This window comes from Aquarana catesbeiana, linkage group LG04 (assembly GCF_042186555.1).
Source record: "Aquarana catesbeiana isolate 2022-GZ linkage group LG04, ASM4218655v1, whole genome shotgun sequence".
NCBI classification, from domain to species: Eukaryota; Metazoa; Chordata; class Amphibia; order Anura; family Ranidae; genus Aquarana; species Aquarana catesbeiana.
In genome coordinates, this window is record NC_133327.1 from 642,221,159 (window position 1) to 642,242,156 (window position 20,998).

General features: G+C 45.6%; 1 protein-coding gene across 2 annotated transcripts in view; it reads right to left on the reverse strand.

Moving 5' to 3' along the window:
* Window positions 1–336: 336 nt before the first annotated feature.
* TRAF5 (TNF receptor associated factor 5) overlaps window positions 337–20,998 on the reverse strand; it is an 86,556-nt gene continuing 65,894 nt past the window's right edge. For both annotated transcript variants that reach the window (XM_073628420.1, XM_073628419.1), the window contains exons 9-11: window positions 20,670–20,810; window positions 16,997–17,165; window positions 337–2,551 (exon numbers count right to left, since the gene is read on the reverse strand). In XM_073628420.1, the coding sequence (XP_073484521.1) occupies window positions 1,971–2,551; window positions 16,997–17,165; window positions 20,670–20,810 (891 nt within the window). In that variant the 3' untranslated portion in view covers window positions 337–1,970. The remainder of the gene's footprint in view (window positions 2,552–16,996; window positions 17,166–20,669; window positions 20,811–20,998) is intronic.

A 20,998-nucleotide genomic window follows, 5' to 3' on the forward strand; every position in this document is an offset into this window, starting at 1 on the left:
ATTTCCATCCGATTGCCCCATAGAGGAGAGCGGGACTGTGTCCGTGTCCGCTCTGCATAGCTGCTCAGCAGGGATGAGCGGAGAGATACCCTGCTGAGGAAGCGTATTCTGGTTAGTGGAGGCGCCTGCGTGAAAGGGGCCTTACTGTGTTTTTCAGCTGTACCATTCACCTGGCAGAGCCCTTGGAAGGACCTGGTATTTCAGGGTATGGGGGAGCATGTGACCTTCTCTTAAGCACTTGCCTGCCAATTCTGACACTTCTCTCATATATGTAAAAATGAGGGGTTTTTTTTGCTAAAAAATTACTTTGAATCCCCAAACATTATATATTTTTTTTTATCAGACACCCTAGAAAATAAAATGACAATTATTGCAATTTTTTATGTCACACGGTATTTGCGCAGCGGTTTTTCAAATGCAATTTTTTTTGGGAAAAGATACACTTTAATGAATTAAAAAACCATAATATATAGCCCATTTTTTGTATAACATAAAAGATGATGTTATGCAGAGTAAATAGATACCCAACATGTAATTCATTAACATTGCACGTGATCGTGGAATGGCGGCAAACAATGGCATTTAAAAATCTCCATAGGAGACGCTTTAAAAATTTCTACATGTTACCAGTTTAGAGTTAAAGAGGACATATAGTGCCAGAATTATGGCTCTCACTCTGATGTTCGTGGCTATACCTCAAATGTGTGGGCGTGACCTACGAATGCGTTCACCACTGAGCGTGAGGCGGTTTACATTTTTTTATTGAATTTTTTTGGATTTTTACACTGCATTTCTTTTATCATTTTTATTCCTATCGCAAGGAATGTAAACATCCCTTGCGATATGAATAAGCAGTGATAGGTCCTCTTCATGGAGAGATCTGGGGTCAATAAGACCCCACATCTCTGCTCTACAATGTAAAAGCATTAGATTAAAAAAAATAATAATCTAATGCTTTTAATAAAAAATTACCTTGTTTACATTGGGCCGGAACCAGAAGTGACATCATGACATCGATCTGGTCCTTATAGACCATAGAGTTGAGCGGAGCTCATCTTTCCTTCGCTCATCTCTGTTTCCAGCCGCCACAACCATTGGATCGGTTCTCGGGGCTACCGATCATTCAGGTAAGCCTGGGAACCACAGAGAAGCAACCCCTCCAGCCGCTTCTATATGTGATCTAGCGGCGAATCACCGGCTGCAAAAAAACAGTACCGGGGTTATGGCATATTGCTGCAGCCATATTCCACTTCTGACCGAGGACGTCATTTGTCTATGGCCTGGTTTAAAGTATAACTAAAGGTAAAACTTTTTTTTTTTTAGCTTTGGATAGAGGGTAGATGGATTAAAACACCTGAAAGTTTTTATTGCTGCCTGTTAGGGAGATTCGCCCTCTCTATTTGTCCTGTTTACCATTATCATTGAAAGTAAAAGAAAATCCCAATTTTGGGTTGTCCCCAGAAAAGTAATAGAGGGGAAATCTTCCAATGGGGACACTAGTTCTGGTGACCTGGGGTTCCCCAAGGGATTCCCTTAATTTGTAAGGATTTCCTCTCACTTTCTGTTTGGCTATAGGACAGAAAGTGATGGTAAATCTCCCCAATGGAGAACAGATGGTAAAAATAACGTTTACAGGGGTTATAACCTTCCCTTACTCTATCCAAAAGGAAAAAAAAAAGTTTTGCCTATAGTTCTACTTTAACCCATGATGCTGTGTTGGGCACCTGAACATGAATGAACATGAGCTTACACAGGGTTTTTCACACTGGACTCTCACAGGTGAACCAGTTGGTGTTGGGACACTAGGAAAGTAAGTGTCTGCGGGAGAGAGAGGGGGCTATCAAGAAAACTTTTCACTTTGCCTTCAAAAGGTGAAATTTACAGATTTACTTTCATGATACTTTTTTTAAAATGCTAAATTCCTCTTCCAAATCCAAGTCTTTCAGGTTTTTATTGAGTTCCTGATGTCCTTATAACTCTTCTAGATCAGTGAGATCCACAACAACCTTAATGAACAAGGTATCGTCTTTAATATAGCAGCCATTTCTTGGATTCTCTAGCTGGTTGTGAGACACGAAGCGTGGACATCCGGAGGCAATGTTCATTTCCCCTTCCGGCCTTTTAAAACTGCTGCTGTGGGGGTCAGCTTTAAAAACATCCACGATATTGTTCTTTTTCCCACTTTGGTCAAGAAGCATCAATGTGACCTTCTGCTTGAAAGGCCAGGAGAGGAGTGAGTCAAACTCTCCTTTCATGACTACAAAGTACAGTGATAAATAGTTTCCTTTGCCTGAACCATCCCCATTGAGGTAGGCCCGAGCACACAGGCGGTAACCACACCGGCTGGTGTAGAAGTGTTGACTATAGATGGAGACCACACGACCTTCTACCGCCTCCCTCTTCTTCCTCTCATAGTCTGTGATTTTCCAGATCAGCTTGCCATTGTAGCAGGTGCTCTCTAAAAGTCTGAAACGCTCCTCATTGCTGCTGAGTTGAGTTTTGTGGAGGTTAATCTGCTCATTTTGCTTGTTGAACTGGTTCTCCAGGTTGTCTGATCAAGAAATTAAAGAATAGTAAGGATTGTTTAACTCTAAAACTAGCTACAAAGGTCTGTAATGGTTAGCAAAAGAGCACTAAGGAGAGATTACAATTGTCACCAGGATTCATTAGTGCAAGCAGGTAGCAGACATCTCAAGTCTCCCGCGAGGTGCACACCCACGACTCGCAAACTCCCGCAAATGATCGGTGTGGCGGGGAACAGCTGTGAACACCGATCTCCTTTGTATCGATTTTTAGTTGACAGCCGCTTCTCCTCTCCCTCCTGTGGCTGTCAGCTAAATAGCTATACAGGGAGATCGGTGTTCACAGCTGTCCCTCCTGCTGCACCGATCATTCCCAGCTGCTCTGTGTGCTCCTCCCCCGGCCCCCTCCCTGTCCTTCTCCACCCCCCTGTTCTCCTCTGGCTCCTCTCGTCCCCTGCAGCTGGCTCCCCTCCTCTCCCACCGGTTGCGGGGGGAACTAGTAATTAGACACTGAGCGAGATCGCTCCTGTGTCCTGTGTTTACTGAGCAGAGTAAACTGAGTTTACTCTGCTCAGTTTATGAATGAACAGGAGCCTCTGTCTCCTGGGAATTCCAATGGCAACTTTCCCTCACCTACTTCCACAGTTTACAGCTTCATTTGCACCTGCTTTGAGTCTTTCCCCTCCTGCTACAAGCCTCCTGCTGACACCTTCATAATTTAAATAAAAACTCTAATGGTTTTTGGTTATTTTATATTGTAGTAATATACTGTAGGTAATATAGGGGGAAAAAAACATTGTTGAGTGGATGTAATATATCATCCTGCTATGTAGTTCTGTATTTATAGTGTAACACCCTCTGAGTTAGGTGCTAGGTTAGCATACCTCCCAACTTTTTGAGATGGGAACAAGGGACACCAATTACCAAAAGTATGTAGGCATAGGACACCCCCACCTCCCCCCCCGCCATGCCCCCTTAAAGGGGTTGTAAACAACAAACATATCATACTTACCTCCACTGTGCAGTTCGTTTTGCACAGAATGGCCCCGATCATCGTCTTCTAGAGTCCCCCAACATTGTTCGCGGCTTCTCTCCGCATCTGTAGACCCCTTAGGAGAAGCGCTCTCCCTGGGGGTTACCTTGCAGGCGCGCTCCTGAGTCCAGCATTTGCGTCCATAGACACAGAATGCCGGACTCGGCCCTGCATTAAGGTGAAAAAACACAAGGGTTTACAATCCCTTTAAAGGACAATTATACATAAAAAAAATTATTAGTTAAAATTATTAAATTATTATTATTATTAAATTATTAGCTTTTTTTACCACTACTATTCCTTTATACTAGCTTTTTAAATTTCCAAATGCCACGTTTTTTAAATTGGATGAAAGGTTTAGCACTAGGAAACACTTTTTGAAAGATAAAAAGTGAATTTTTTATACAACTATATAGCTCAGACCACTTTGATCCCCACAAGATTGTATTCCCCTTTTAAATCAAGCTTTGTGAAAACCGTTGCTCCCTTGAGGCGGTCAAATAACTCCGTAATCAATGGAATTGGATTAGCATTCTTGATCGTGAAATGATTGAGATCCTTATAATCAATGCAAGGTATCAGTTCACCACTCCTCTTCTTTATAAAGAAGAAACCAGCACCAGCAGGAGATGAGGATTTACGGATGAATCCTCGAGAAAGTGCGCCTACAACATACTCCTCCATGGCCTTATCCTCCGAGTCCAACAAAGAAAAAACCCTGCCAAGAGGGGGGTATGGCACCAGGTTGAAGGTCAATTGCGCAATCATACCACCGGTGTGGAGACTACCAGCTTAAACTTTGTCAAAGACATCGCTAAAATCGTAGTACTCCTCCGGCAGGGAGGAGAGTGAAGAGGTGCACAAGACCTTAGCCACCTTCTGAAAACATGTCTTGCTGCATTGTGGTGACCAGGAAAGAACCTCAGCACGAAGCCAATCAAAAGAGGGGTTGTGCCTCTGTAACCAAGGATAACCAATAACCACCGGGAACTTAGGTGAGGAAATGACTTGGAATTGGATTATCTCATGGTGAAGATCCCCTACGGTCATGGACAACGGAACAGTCTCATGAGTCACATGAGCAGGCTGTAGAGGTCTCTCGTCAAGAGCCTCAAGTGGAGTGGCACAAATCTGCAGCGGAATTGAGTGCTTAGATACAAAGGCAGCATCAATAAACAGGCCTGCAGCCCCAAAGTCGATTAGAGCCTGTATCTCAACGGACGACTCAGACCAAGAAAAGATAACTGGGACCAGGGGCTTATGCTTCTGGACAACTGGGGACGAAACAACGCCACCTAAGGTCTGTCCGCTACAGGACCTTAAGGTTCAGGCGTTCCCAGGATAGGTAGGACAAGACTTCAAAAAGTGACTGGCCTGGCCACAATAAAGGCACAATCTCTCACTCCTCCTAAAGGTTCTATCATCCGCAGAGAGATGTGTGATACCCAAGTGCATGGGTTCATCGTCACTGACTGACCAACTCAGTACCAGGAGGAATGGGAGGGGAGGGATGCAAGGGTGGGAATGCAAAGCTCGGAGAAAAATGTGCAGGAGGCTTCTGCAAGCGCTCCGTAAAAGAGAGTCTTTCTCTGAGTCTGAAGTCTATGAGGATGGCAAACGTGATCAACTTCTCCAACTCAGTGGGTATATCTAGGGCTGCTATCTTTTTTGATGGTATCCAAGAGACCATGAGGAAAAGCAGCCACGAGAGCCTCATTGTTCCAAGCAACCTCTGCTGCAGGAGTACAGAATTCAAAGGCGTAATCGGCAACAGTTCTCGTACTCCGTTTGATGGACACGAGGCACTTAGCAGCGGAACCAGACATACCTGCACAGAGACTGGAGCAGCAGCAGGGACGCCCTGCAACACAGGTTGTACCGGAGCAGCCACAGTGGGAGATTCCAGGTGAGCCGTACGATTTAGGAGCGTCTGTAACGCCATGGCAAACTGATCCATGCGGTGATCCTGCTCATCCAATATGGGAAAAATATTACCAACAAGTGGATTGACTGCAACTTCTGAATTCATGGCCTTTGCCTACTGTCAGAAACCATGAATCAGACCGAGAAAGAAGTGCAGTAAAAATCACACTAGTTTAATAATAATAATAGTAAAAGGTAAACAGAGCAAACATCAAGTCAAAACATATTCAGAGTTTGGTAACCGGAACGGATAGTCAGACATGCCAGGACGTCAGGGAGCCAGGAATCAGCGTACTTCAGGACAAGCCAGGAAATCAGGAAGAGAGAGAGGATCTGGACTGAACAGCTTAAATAACCAGCAGGACTGACGAGCAGGATGTCATCATTTCCACTGTGGAAAGATTAGAGCTGGCAATTAACCGACAGCTGAGCGATCTGCTCTGAGAAGGAAGGGCTGAGCCCAGCCCTGACAGAGAGGGCATAAATACATTGAGACTTGGAACTGTCTGGATTTTTTCTCTGAGTAGGAGATCATAGCCTTGGGGGGCTGTGTGTCCCCTGGGCCATTCTCCCATGTGGTTGTGGTTCACTAAGGCTAGCTGGAGGCATATTGTGCTGAGAGTTTGCTGAAGATGCCTGATGGGCCGTCATCTGAGGATCTAGTCTAGTACCACTGGGAGTAAGTTTGTGGAAGATATTAGAAGGAGGCAACCAATCACCCAAGGACATTAGTGAGTACAGACTGGTGTGAGAGATCCTAGAGGCTGTGTGCTGCTGCCATCCCTATTGTGCTAGTGTCAGCGTGTTTAGGGGAACATCGTGGCAGGTGTCCTGAAGAGCTCAGTCTATTTAATTCTTAGTGAAAGGACTTTGCTTGGATGTCCAAAGAGGAAAATAAATTTACTCACGCTGCTACTACAAGGCTCAGTCCATCATTTACTTGGACTTGGACATGCAAAGACTTATGCAACAACGCTGAAAAATCTCAGCAAGCAATAAGGAGAATGTCTTATTAGGTATGGGCGAATGGTTCGGCCCAAGCAAGAGTTCGGGCCAAACTTTGGCTGTTTGGATGTTCTCCAAACCACCGAATTATAGGGTCGTTCGACCGTTTGTTCGGCCTGCCGAACGACCACAATGCACTGCGCCGCCGCACAGTGCATTGAAAGCCCTGATTGGCTGAAACAATGAAAGCTTTGCCCAATCAGGGCACAGAGTACTGTCAGAGCCATGATTGGACGTTGTCATGATGACTGTATCCAATCATGGCTGATGTTGCGGGGGATTTTTTTCTAAAAACACCCCCCACCTGGACAAAAGCTCTCCCCCTCTCCATGAGTAGAGGGAGAAGCCAGAACGACCGCTCCGTTCTCCACCGCCTCTGTACGGCAGTTTGTCACAGCTCTCCTCCTCGCTGCCCTCCCCCCACACACACGCTGATCCCGTGGGATCAGTGGCTTGCGCGGGAAAACGCTCTTTTTTTTAAAAGAGGAGGGGGGGCATGATGGGAATACAGAGTGGGCGTGGCTTAGCACAGTGTTGGCGTGCGGCAACGTCCAGCGAGGGAGTACTTTTAAAAGTCTCCATTTTTGCTGACTGCAGCTGTCTGAGGGACACAAAAGCAAAAAAGGGGCATGTAAGTGGTGACACAGGCATTCCCTTGGCACATTTACTGAAGCTTCAGGCTGAGCATTAATAGCAGCGGCAGTTGCTAGACTATTTGCTCAAGCAGTGAATGCAATTTCTTCTGGTAGTACCTCTGCATTTGTGCATTGGGCTATGGTCAGAAGGGGAGGTAGAAACACCCCAAAATCGGCTGAAAAGGGACTCCTTCAAGCTCTAAACAGCCTAAACTCATCTCTACAATGGCATCCTCCCCTGAGAGTTCTGGGGTGGCCGGTCAGAGTAAGCCATCAGGGCTGTCAAATGTTGCAATTGTTTTCAACACTGCAGCCCCTGTCTATATTACTGAAGAGGGTTTTTTCCTCAAGCCATGATAGGATTGGAAGAAAGGCTAGCGGCTTTAATCGCATCCCAGAATGGGATAAAATGCAACAGGTCTCTTTCCATTACCCAGGACCCTCAAACTGAGGATCTGGGGTCGGGAGAAGATGAATTTCCCTCAGGGGACCGTGAAGAGGCTGATGACTCCTTTTCTGAGGGGTCAAATGCGGGCGGGATCAGCTTCACAATCTGAAAGATTGATGGTGCAATTCTTACTGAATTTGTCCACTCAACATTTTTGCTACTCTATATTGAGTCGGTTGATATGCCCACTTTTTGTTTGGGTTCACTAAAACCTCCTCCTCATGCCTTTCCTGTCCATTCATTGCTGCAAAGGCTTATGTATTCTGAGTGGGAGCACCCATTTTTTTCCTCCTATAAAGTTTTTAACGCTTTATCCTAAAATTCAAGAAATGGGAGATACCAGCAATTGTCGCTGCTATATCCTTTGTAAATGAAAGTTTGACTTGTACGGTAGACAATGCTCAAATGCTTAGGAATCGAATGGATAAGAAGTCGGAATTCCTATTTAAAAAAAAAAACAAAACACTTTTTCTCTGATGACTCAACCTGCGCTAGCAGCAATTGGTGTATGTCAATCCTTGAGAGCCCATCTTAAACAGGTGCTCAAGGTTATTCCTGATCAACAGGCCCAGGATTTAAGTTACCAGCGGCATTATGTTTTGCAATAGACGCCATGAGAGATTCCATTCTTCAAGCCTCGCGCCTTATGCTTGGGCTGGTGCATAGGCGTAGAATCTTATGGTTGAAAAATTGGTCAGCCGAAGCGTCATGCAAAGCTCCTGGCTAGTTTTCCTTTTCTCAGTGAACGGCTGTTTGGGGATGATTTGGATAAATACATCCAAAACATTTCTAGTGTAAAAAGTACCCTTTTGCTTGTTAGGAAGAGGAGTAAACGTATTTCATTTAAACAAGCTCCTTCTCCAGTGCCAGGAGCATCTGCCTCCAGGCAGTCATGACAGCCTCCGCCGTCAAGTTCAAGAGGGAAACTAAAACCTCCTTATGAGGGGGCGCCCCCGCTCGCTCGAGTTGGGGGGGGAAGACGTCTGCAGTTTCTCAAGGGTCTGGCAGGAAGAGTGTCGGGACAGATGGGTGACTTCCTCAATAACTCTAGGGTACAAACTAGAATTCCGACAGTCCCCCCCGTCTCCTTGTTTTTTTAGATTCCAGAGAAAAAGAAGTCTCTCTTTCAGGCAATGGACCATCTTTTGTCTCAAAAAATTGATCTTAGTTGTTTCCTATGCAAGGTTTTGTTTAAACCTTTTCAAGGTACCAAAACCAAATGGGTATGTCAGACCCATTCTAGATCTCAAAGATCTAAACCGGTTTTTGAATATCCGCTCTTTTCGCATGGAGTCAATCCGATCAGTGATCTCCATCCTACAAGGTGGAGAACTTCTGGCGTCAATAGACATCAAGGATGCATACCTCCATGTGCCTATATTTCCCGCTCACCAGAAATATCTACGTTTCGAGGTAGAAAATCTTAATTTTCAGTTTGTAGCTCTGCCTTTCGGTCTAGCTACTGCACCTCGAGTATTTACAAAGGTCCTGGCCCCTCCTGTAGCGGGATTAAGGGCCCAAGGTATAACGATTATAGCTTACCTAGATGATCTGCTCTTGATAGACCAGTCGGTAGCCCGCTTAGACTGAAGTATGATCCACAGTCAACTACCTGGAATACCTAGGTTGGATTCTTAACCTAGAGAAATCCTCCTTAAAAACTATCAAGGAGATTGGAATACTTGGGTCTGATTATTGATACAGCCCAGAAAAGGGTATTCTTGCCCCAGGCGAAGATCAGTGCCATAGAGGAACTGATTCAAGTGGTCAAGGCAAAGAAGAATCCTTCTATTCGATTTTGCATGAGGTTGTTGGGAAAGATGGTGGCTTCATTCAAGGCCGTTCCTTATGCTCAGTTTCATTTGAGGCTGCTGCAAAACAGTATCCTATCAGCTTGGAACAAGAAGGTCCAAGCTCTAGATTTCCCAATGTGTCTGTCTCCAGGGTGCGCCGGAGCCTCAGCTGATGATTGATAACCAAGAATCTGCAGAAGGGAAAATCCTTCCTACCAGTTACCTGGAAGATGGTAACAACAGATGCAGCCTTTCGAGTTGGGGAGCAGTCCTGGAAGAGGCGACTTCCAAGGGAAATAGTCCAGATCAAAAATGACCTTGCTCATCAACATTCTAGAGATCCTGGCAGCGCACTTGGCCCTGGGGGGCCTGGACGTTCAGGTTACGAAATTGTCCTGTCAAGATCCAATCCAACAATGCCACAGCAGTGACCTATATCAATCACCTTCATGATTGATAGTGCTTCATGTGAGTGCATCACCAAGCTTCAATGGTTCAAATCTGCAAGGCCTCAACTTGGTCTTCAGTCCATACATTTACCAGATTCTATCAGGTGGATGTAAAAAGACATGAGAATATCGCCTTTGGGCACAGTGTTCTGCAGGCAGCAGTATAAGTCCTCTGATCTCATGGTGCCCTACTTTTGTGGTGTCTCCCTCCCCTCAGTTGGCATTGCTCTGGGACATCCCACATAGTATTTACTATGGCTCTGTGTCCCGTGATGTACGATTAAGAAAATAGGATTTTTATAACAGCTTACCTGTAAAATCCTTTTCTTTGAAGTACATCACGGGACACAAAGGTTTCGCCCCTCTTTCTGGTGTACACGTGTATTGCTTTGCTACAAAAACTGAGGTACTCCCAGTAGTGGGAGGGGTTATATAGGGAGTGGACTTCCTGTGTTAGGGTGTGCCAGTGTCCATCACCTGAAGGAGGCCTATAACCCAGATAGTAATTACTATGGCTCTGTGTCCCGTGATGTACTTCAAAGAAAAGGATTTTACAGGTAAACTGTTATAAAAAACCTATTTTTATTGCGTTGCTGCGAGTTTAACGCCGTATATTTCAGTGCGTTACCTGCCATTTAATGCAGTACAATTCTGTGCGTTAGTGCGTGTGTAAAGCAGTATATTTCAGTTGCGTTACTGCAAGTTTAACGCCAAACAGTTCAGTGGGTTACTGCAAGTTTAACGCTGTATATTTCATTGCGTTACTGCAAGTTTAACGCCATATAGTTCTGTGCGTTGCTGCAAGTATAACGCCGTATAGTTTTGTGCGTTACTGCAAGTTTAACACCGTATATTTAACTGCGTTACTGCAAGTTTAACGCCATATAGTTCTGTGCGTTACTGCAAGTATAACACCATATATTTCATTGCGTTACTGCAAGTTTAACGCCATATATTTCATTGTGGTACTGCAAGTTTAACGCCATATAGTTCTGTGCGTTACTGCACGTTTGACGCAGTATATTGCAGTAAATTATAGTGTATCCGAGGAGTGTGTCTGTGTAGTGAATACTCAAATGAAAGTGCACCAAACATCACGTTCCTTTGATTAAAGTGCATCCACGTACACATTTACACATCTTTATTACATTTAGTTAATAAGCACCCCCCGTCATGTCTGGGAGGACAGTAAGGAGAGGCAGACGTTCCCACGGCACTGTAAGGGGGCCAGCAGCGTATGTGTCCCCAGGCAAAGGTGGACGTGGTCAGTCCTCAGGCAGGGCATCATTTCCTCTGTTTATTGATGTTGCCCGAGCATTCTAGCGACTGCATGCAGAGGAGGTAGTGGACAGGCTTACTAAACCATCCTCATCCTCCTTATCCTCTGTCACCCAAGCAGAGACTAGTGCACAGTCCTCTGCAGCTGCCAGAGTGGCAAAACCTGTCTCCTTGTCCACAGTTATTCCTACCATAGCCCCAGCATCAGACATGGAGGAGTCAGAGGAGTTATTTGAACACAGCATCAGCCACTTGCTCCTTGACTATGCACAGCCATTACTCGATTCAGATGTTGGTTCTGGGGTTGAGGAAGGCAGGAACTTGAGCCTACATAGAGGGGAGAACACTGGTACACAAATTGGCATTCATGTTCCCCCAGCCGCAGCGTATTGCCAAGTTGTCTCCAGTGGCAATGAGGATGGAGCAGATGATGATGATGAGGTCACTGACTCGACTTGGGTGCCGGATAGAGCAGAGGAGGTAAGTGAGGGTGAGGCACAACCCCATAAGGCAGCCATCATGGAAGAATAGAGAGCAGCCATCCTATTCCATCACATTGTGAAGCTGTTATCTCCCGGCCCTCTTCCCACAGGTCAGCTGTCTGGGCCTTTTTTAGTACATGTGCAGTCGATCGCACTGTTGCTATTTACAGACTTTGTCTCAAGCATGTCAAGCATTTCAAAACACCAACCATTTGGGTACCACATGCTTGACAAAGCATTTAACCTCCCACCACTCAGACCATTGGCAAGAGCACCTAAAAGCCACACAAAAGGGGCACAAATCTGTCCCTCCTCCTTACTCACCTCAGTTTGTCCCTGCTATACATCATGACCTCTCAGCAGCCTCCACTGACAGAGATGATATAGCGCAGGGTGTCCCAGGTCCTAGCAGCACATCTGCCAGCAGCACAACACCAGACTATAGCCGGCAAATTTCTCTGCTCCATCTGCTGCAGCGGGAAAAAAAATACGGTCCCTGCCACCCATATGCCCAGCATCTAAATGCAAGCCTGTCAAAGCTGCTGGCTCTACAACTTCTGCCTTTCCGCCTGGTGGATTCTGCCCCCTTCTGTGAATTTGCAGAACGTGCTGACACGTGGTCCACCAAGCATGGGCGGGACGATATATTTTGTTCACAGCACACTGGGTAACTCTGCTTGCAACTCAGAAGGACGCAGGACAGGACTCAGTGCTGCAGCTTGTTGTGCCCCCCACGTCTCCATACAGCTGGTGATGATGTGAGATTTGTCAGCTCTACCCCCTCCTCCTCCATGCCCTCCTCTGCTGAATTGTCCTATGAATCTCAAGTACCCACTAAGCATTCAAATGGCTTTTCAATAAGTCAGGCTAAAAGGTGCCATGCAGTGCTTCAGCTGGTGTGTCTAGAGGAAAGGAATCACACCGGAGCAGAGATTCTTGAAGCTCTGCAGGGACAGGCACAGAGGTGGTTCATGCCATACCAGCTGGAGCCAGGAATGGTGGTGTGTGATAATGGCACAAACCTCCTGTCCACCCCTAGACAGGGAAAGCTGACACGTGTGCCATGCCTGGCACATGTCCTCAATTTGGTGGTGCAGCGTTTTCTAAATAGGTACCCAGGGTTGGAAAGCAGGCCAGAAGAGCATGTAGTGATTTTAGGAGGTCATACACAGCCAGTGCTCGGTTGGCTGAAATTCAGCGGGATTCCCCCTGCCTGTAAACCACCTGAATTGTGACATACCCACCAGGTGGAACTGGACTTTGGCAATGCTGCAGTGGCTGCACATGCAGCAGAGGGTCATCAACGAGTAACTGTGTGAGTATGGCACAACGGCAGGCTCAGGCCGGCTCTGCTTTTTTTCCCCATGCCAATGGCAGCTCATAAAGGATGCATGCACTGTACTGTCACCATTTGAGGAGGCCACAAGGATGGTGAGCCGTGACAATGCATGTGTCAGTGACACAATCCCTGTTGTGTCCCTGCCGAAGCAGACTCTGCGTGGCATTATGGACAGGGCACTCGAGGCAGAGCATTGGAACGAAGAGGAGGACTTTTCTTTCCTCTCAAGGCCCACTTTATGCAGACACCATTGTTCCTATGCCACATAACACACAAGAGGAGAGAGAGGATGAGGAGGAGGATTCTGGAAGTTTCTGAGGCATTGAAGCAGAGGAAGACATACGTCAAACAGTAAGAGATGGTTTTCCATCCGCAGAACCCCTGGGAGTAGTATGTGGCTGGGAGGAGGCAGTTCCAGATACTATAATCCTCAGTGACCCCGAGGAGTCTGCTTCTCATGCCTCTGCAAATTTGCAGTGCATTGGCTCCCTCATGCTTCAAAGCCTGAGAAAGGACCCAAGAATACATGGCGTAAAGGAAAAGGATCACTATTGGTTGGCAAGCCTCCTTGATCACCGTTATAAATGGAAAGTCTCAGAACTCATCCCATCCCCACAGAAAGTGCAGAAGATGAAATCTCTTGGGGACACCTTAAAGAGGAGTTATCGAACGCTTTTCCAGACTCTGGTAGGTTACAGTGTCGTGGAAAACGTAGTTTTGAGGCTTCTGTTGGTCAAGAGAGGAGCGGTGGAGAAGGCGACCGCCTAAATGATGCATTTCTCAATTTTTTAGTCCTTGCCGCCCAGGGCTGTCAGCTTTCACATCCCAGCGTCTGCATCACATATTGGACAATTATCTAGGGGCAAAAGCAGAGATGGAGAGCTTTACAGACGATGATCCACTGGCTTACTGGGTCATGAGAATAGATCACTGGCTAGAACTTGCCCAGTATACTATTGAGCTGCTGGACTGCCCTGCATCCAGCGTGCTTTCCGAACGGCATTCAGTGCTGCTGGAGGTTTTCATAGAACGTGTCTGTCCACAGACTCCGTGGACCGTCTGACTTTTATCAAAATGAATCAGTCCTGGATTACCAGCAGCCATGAAGCCCCCAATGCCGATGTCGCAGATTAAGTGTTTTTGGCATGTGGAATCTCTGCAGGACTTAGGCTGCCTAGTGTTGTGGGTGTTGATTTCATCTGAAAGAATGTTTTTGGTGTAGGTTTCATGGGCATAATTAACACCCAAAGACCAATTTTTCTGCACCTGTTTGACAGGTGCATATCATTGCAATTTTTGACAGCAAGGCCAATTTTTGCTTTCATCAAGAGTACCTCTGTAGGGTTACGGTGTGAAGGCGCTACCGAAACCCAAAGAACAATTTTTTCGCACCTGTTTGACAGGTGCATATTATTACGATTTTTGACAGCAAGGCCAATTCTTGCTTTCATCAAGAGTACCTCTATAGGGTTATGGTGTGAACTCGTCATTGACACCCAAAGAAAAGTTTTTCCGCACCCGTTACAGAAGTAGAAATCCAAAGTCTGTGGTAGATACACCAGAATTTATCCAAAAAATCTCTAATCTTGTTCCCAGTGCACTACATTGTGGCCTCATCATACAGACTGGCTCCCCAAGCCGTTGCTTACAAAATAAAGAAAGCTTGCAGGGAAAATGTAATTTTTTGGGCTTTATAAATGCAATTTTTGCTGCAGCAGCTTCTGTACACAGTACAGATGTGCCACTTTACAGGTGTACTAAGGGGACCCCCCAGGCACTATATCAAAAGGAATTTTTCATTTTCATACTTTCACTTTAAGCATCAATAAATCACTGCTCATTTAAAAATGACATTTTTTACAAACTTTTTTTTTCATTAATACATGTCCCCCAGGGCAGTACCTGGACCCCCATAACCCTTGTATGCCCAATTACTTGCATATAAGCCTTCAAAATGGGCACTTTTGATTTTTCACGTTCGGGTCCCATAGACTTTAATGGTGTTTGTTATTCAGTTCCGAACTTTCGCGATGTTCGAAAGTTCTGGTGCGAACTGAACAGGGGGTCATTCGGCCCATCCCTACGTCTTATGGTTGTGAGCGCTCACTATCCCTGCTAAGAGGGCGAATGGATGTACTACTTATTAGGCCTCATGCACACTGGCTATTTTACACCTGCTGTTTTGGGCGTCAAACATTTTTTTTTAACTGCTTCTAAACTCCCCTGCATGTTATCCTAGGTGTTCATGCACGCACAAGCTTTTAGCAGCATTTTCTGGTAAGAGAGTTTAGTGGCAGAAAAAAACCCTCTGCCAGGACGTTCTGCAGCAGCAGTGTTACACTCTCCTAAACTCTGCTAAATGCCAGTGGCCAGCGTTTACTTTTCTTTTTCTTTTTTGTGAGCAGAGGCCCCCGGGTGCTGCGTCCTTAACAACAGATGAATCATGAGCTATCAGCTGGCTTCCCGCTGACAGCTGAATGTAAAAGCAAGCATTGCCGGCAATAAAAAAAAAAATTGCCAAAAAAAAACGGCGTGGGGTCCCCCTACCCAAACCATACCAGGCCCTTCAGGTCTAGTATTTATTTTGAAGGGGAACCTCACGCCAATTTTAAAAAAAAAAATGCCATGGGGTCCCCCCCAAGATTCATACCAGACCCTTATCCGAGCATGCAGCCGGGCAGGTCAGGAATGGGAGGGGACGAGCAAGCAGCCCCCCCTCCTAAACTTTACCAAGCCCCATGCCCTCAACATGGGGGGGTGCTTTGGGGCAAGGGGCTCTGCCCCACCCACCCCAAAGCACCTTGCCCCTATGTTGATGAGAACAAGGGCCTCTTCCCCACAACCCTGGCTGGTGGTTGTGGGGGTCTGTGGGCAAAGGGCTTATTGGAATCTGGGAGCCCTCTTTAACAAGGGGGCCCCCAGATCCTGCCCTCTCCCATGTGAATGAGTGTGGGGTACATTGTACCCCTAGTCATTCACCAAAAAAGTGTCAAAAAGTAAATAAAAACGCACACACTGGTTGTTAAGGATGCAGCCCACTCCTTAACAACCAGCTATTCACCTGTTGTTAAGGACGCTGGTGCCCCTGCTCCTTAACGCTAAGGCTGGGTTCACACCGGATGCCGATTCCAGCAGGGGTCCTGTGCGTCCTGGTTCACCGTTTTAGGTCCGATTTCAGCTTGAATTTAAATTCAGACCTGAAACGGACCCAAAAGACGCACAGGGCTCCTGTGCAAATTCACACCGGAGCCGCATTGGCGATATGTGAGAGCCAGTCACAATCTCCTGCTATTGCGCATCCAATTCACAATAGTGTGAACCTGGCCTGACGCTACCAAACGTAGCTTTAACACTGTGCTGAACACTGCTAAACGCTGACAAAAAACTTTAAATTATTAGCTTTTTTTATCCAGCTTTTGTTAGCCGTTTTTAGCTTTCTAGTGTGCATGAAGCCTTACTGGAAAGCTTTATAAAAAAAGAAGCACTACACAGTCCTATAATAAGTGATATCTCAATTATCCCTGCCTACCTTGAGATAACCATAAACATTAGATGATAGTTTCCCAATCCACTTTTTTATAGCCAAATAAATAATGACCCATTGTTTACAGACCAACATAGCAAAGCCCCTAAAAAGTGGAAAAAGGAATCTCCTTGCGTAGCTTTTTATGCTTTAAACAGGAATGCCTGTGTGACTAAAACATTCTTCTTTATGGAAGAAATAGGCATTATGAGCTGGTGGGACCACACATTTTTAGGTCACCATTCTCCAATGTCTATGGCTAGCTTTGGAATTGGACTGTTGCTACAGTAGCGGTGATCTTACTCCTCCTGTTGTGTTCTCTACGATAAGAAACTAATTAGGAGAGTTGGCAGGTGTGCAAACCTAGGAAGCCAAGAACAGAAAATATAAAAGGTATACAGTAGGTGATTTAGCCCTCCTGACATTTTAGGTGGTGTGATAAGAAAATGTTCTATGCAGCAAATGAAGTTGTAAGCCAGAGACAAGACTGCAAACTGTTCCTCTTCTGTCTTCTCTGCAGACCATTCTTAATACGTTTCCCCAGGAAGCTGAGAGTGGATAAATACCTATGCGTTCCTTGTAGTTTTCAATGGCGGTCACTTTCTGCTTGATACACTCAATGGCCTCAATTAGCGGCTTCAAGTCACTGCGGTTCTGTTCTTCACTTATTAACTGTACTAACTGCATCACCTGTTCTTCCAGCCAGGAAGCCTTCTCCATGTAACTGGTCAGAATCTAGAAAAGAAAAAGAAACTGACAGTTGTTATAAAAGTACTTACACATGGTCTGATTTTTCATCTTAAAGATGAACTCAGGGCAATTTGTTTCCCATGCAGTAAGGCTGTGCCTATACTTATTGGGTTAGCTGCTCGTTTTGTCAAGGGGCAACCAAAATGCATTATACTCTCCCGATCCTCCACTCCAGCGGCAAATGGCACTCTCCCATGATCCAGCGGTGGACTGTTCCTGACGTCTTCACATCCGGACCAAATTGATTTAGCTACTTCACCTCCAGGGATGAATGAGGCCACTAATTTCAAACCCTTTTTGGAGAGCTTTATCCTGGCGGGTTGGGAAAGATGACACATGGTAGGACCATCCATTACTTGGAATGTAGGATCTTTAGGGACATAGCAACATTATGTTGAATATAGAAGCAGCTTCCTACCTATCCCATAAACAATAGGAACACTTTATAAACATTACTCTTCATTTTCATACCTGTATATTTATCTATTTGACATTTTCTGCCTGCTCTTTTCATGTTAAAGAGTTTTCTTCTCCTGCTGTTGTCAGCTTTTTCTCTCTTTCTTTATTTTTTCAAATGTTTTATTTGCCCATCTATCTATGCTATCATATTGCATCATTGTTTAATTATAATTTCTTTTTGCTTTTCCTGTGTTTTGTGTTCATGCATGTCTGCTGCAATTCTCAAGAGTTCATGTTTTTATACATGGTTTTTCTCCAGCCTCCTCCATCTGGTGTTCACCAGTCCCGCCTCTGCTCCAATCCTTCAGCTTCTCTAGGCTCCCACCCGGCGCACCCAGGCCACCCACACTGTTGCTGTGGGTGGCATTGGTTGTCATCTCGGACGAGCTTGTTGCCGGACAGTGGCATCTCCTCTCTGTGTTTTGGCTGTGCTGTCTGGGCTCTGCCCACATGTGCGTTGGCGGGCGCGCGTGACACAATACGTGGCTATGCCCACAGTGACGTGGTCGCGCATTGATCCTTTATACAACCCTGAAGAAGGAAGTAATTTCTGAAATGGGTTGGGTGTGGAGCCTGCACTCCATATGGTGTCCTTTGACCCTTTACAGCATCTAACCAATGTATCATATTGATGTGTAACTGTATCAGCCACATTTCTCTTATCAATTATTCATTGTTTGTTACTTTTGATCTGTATGTATTATAATAAATTTCTATTTTTATATTTATTAATCATATTGTCTTTTGGTGTCATATCACCATTAGGGCCTTTAAAATCCCACAAGGGGGAACCTTGCTCTCTGTATAATGCATATAGGGATGTTGGCCCACTCCTAGTCCTCTTTAGCTCAACTTCTTTCTATATTCTCAGGTCCAGAGCAGATCTCGGTACACACGATCGGATTTTCCAACAACAAAACCGTGGATTTTTGTTCGAAGATTGTTGGCTCAAACTTGTCTTGCATACACACGGTCACATAAATGTTGGCCAACAATTACGAACCTAGTGACGTACAAGACGTACGGCGAGCCGATAAAAAGGAAGTTCAATAGTTATGCGCCATCCTTTGGGCTCCTTCTGCTAATGTTGTTTTTTGGTGAGCATTGATTCCGAGCATGTGTGGACTTTTGTGCGACGGACTTGTGTACACACGATCGGAAAGTCCGACAACAAATGTTCGATGGAGCATATACACAGTCGGACATTCCGCCAACAAGCTCACATCCAACATTTGTTTTGGAAAATCCGATTGTGTGTATGGGGCATACACACAATCGGATCGGACCCCAACCTGCCCAATACCACCCCAACCTGTCCTATGCCATCCAATCTGCCCTATAACACCACAGCCTGCTCTATGCCACCTTAATCTGCCACTATACCACCCCAACCTGCCCTATACCACCCCAGCCTGCTTGTACACAGCTGATCACATGGGTAAAGAGCATCGTCATCGGCTCTTTACCGAGATCAGTGAGGTAAACCAACGAGAGTGGGATGATGTAATATGACGTCGTCCCAGAACAATAGAGCTGCCGCCCGCCTGTCAGTCATTTCACAATACAGCAGGAGGTGGTTAATGACCTTGGGTCAACGGTGTCTAACGCAATTTCATGTACAATATTGTACAGTGTCAATTAATGACAAAGTATGATTTAACAGCAGCCTGTCAAGTAGAAGTCCCCTGTAAGCACCCAACGTGTTTCAGAATCTTATCCTTTCATCAGGGGTGTGAAGCAGGCAGACCGGATACAATAATGTTCAGTATACAATTAGTAACAGCCAAGAATTTAAAAACATGTAGTGGTATCCATCCAGTTGCAATGGGAACAGTGTAACCTTATGTCCACACAGAGGGGGAGCATAGCAGGGATAGCTCAGGAATCGGGCCGGGATACAGCCAAAGTTCCAATAAGAGGGTATCTGCACAAATCAAAACCACTATGGACTTGCCCAGGAAAGGAGGTCAGACAGCAGTCCCTGAAGATGTTGTTCCAGAGGGATGACGGCCGGATTCCTGAGCTATCCCTGCTATGCTCCCCCTCTGTATAGGCATAAGGCTATACTGTTCCCCTTGCAACTGGATGGATACCACTACAAGTTTTTAAATTCTTGGCTGTTACTAATTGCATACTGAACATTATTTTCTCTGGTCCGCCTGCTTCACACACCCGATAAAAGGATAAGAGACTGAAACTCATTGGGTGCTTACAGGGGACTTCTAGTTGACAGGCTGCTGTTGGATCATGCTTCGTCATTAATTGACACTGTACAGTACTGTTCATGTATACTGTTACTCGCTGTCTGACCATGACATCAGCCATTAATCTTTTCATCACTGTGTTCAATAAAAATTATATTAAGATTTTACATTTGGGTTTTTGATAATTGTAGGTCTCAAAAGTGCCACACTGGGGTATTGCTGTCCTTTTCTTTAGGTTTCAGGGTTCAGGAGTGTGTTACGTATAGAGTGCAGAGTTCAGGGGTGTGCTGTGTATAGAGTTCAGGGTTTAGTGGTGCGCTATGTACAGTGTGCAACAACCCCCCCCCCCCAAAGCTTCATCGTATCTCTCTCTCTCTCTTATCTGGCCCAGCTCTAGTATCTCCCTGTGTAGGTGGCTCTGCAGGTGAATCTTTCTCTCAGATTCTGGAGGTCTGTCCCCGCCGTGCCCCACCATGAGTTCATGCAGGGATCTGTTAGATCCGGGAGCCGCTGAAAGTTTACAAGTGAGAGCGGGGAAATAGGAACGGAGGGTGAGAGCCGGAGGTTGCGGAATGGAGTTTCGCCATGTTTTGGCTGCAAAACTAGGTGGGAGGGCCACATGACAAGGCCTGGCGGGCCAAATTTGGCCTGCGGGCCTTGTGTTTGACATATGTGCCTTAGGTATTCCCAATAAAATGAAGAGATAGATGAACTGGTTGATATCTGGGAGATGTATATATATGTATGTTCTCTGTGTTTGTTGTGTTTCGACTACAATCTGTCTTCATCAGAATAAAATGTTCCCAGTGATGGGTCTGCTTCTCACCTGTGAGCTGGAGACGTGATTTCCATTGGTGACCCCAAGCTGCACAAATTGACGACATTCCTTCTCACACCATTTGACCGTGTTTGACAGCTCTTGAATCGTGCTCTCTTTGAGTTCCAGACTGTCCTTCAAATCCAGCATCTTGTGAAAGAATACAATACACTAAAATCAGTGATGATACACAATAACTCGTACAGAAAACATGAGGTACTGTATGTCAAAAATAGTCTTGAGTATATGCTTTAGCATAGGTGGCCCAATCTTTACAAACTTTGGCCAGCGGTAACACCGCTCTGAACTACGATATCCAGATAGCAGATAATTGGTAA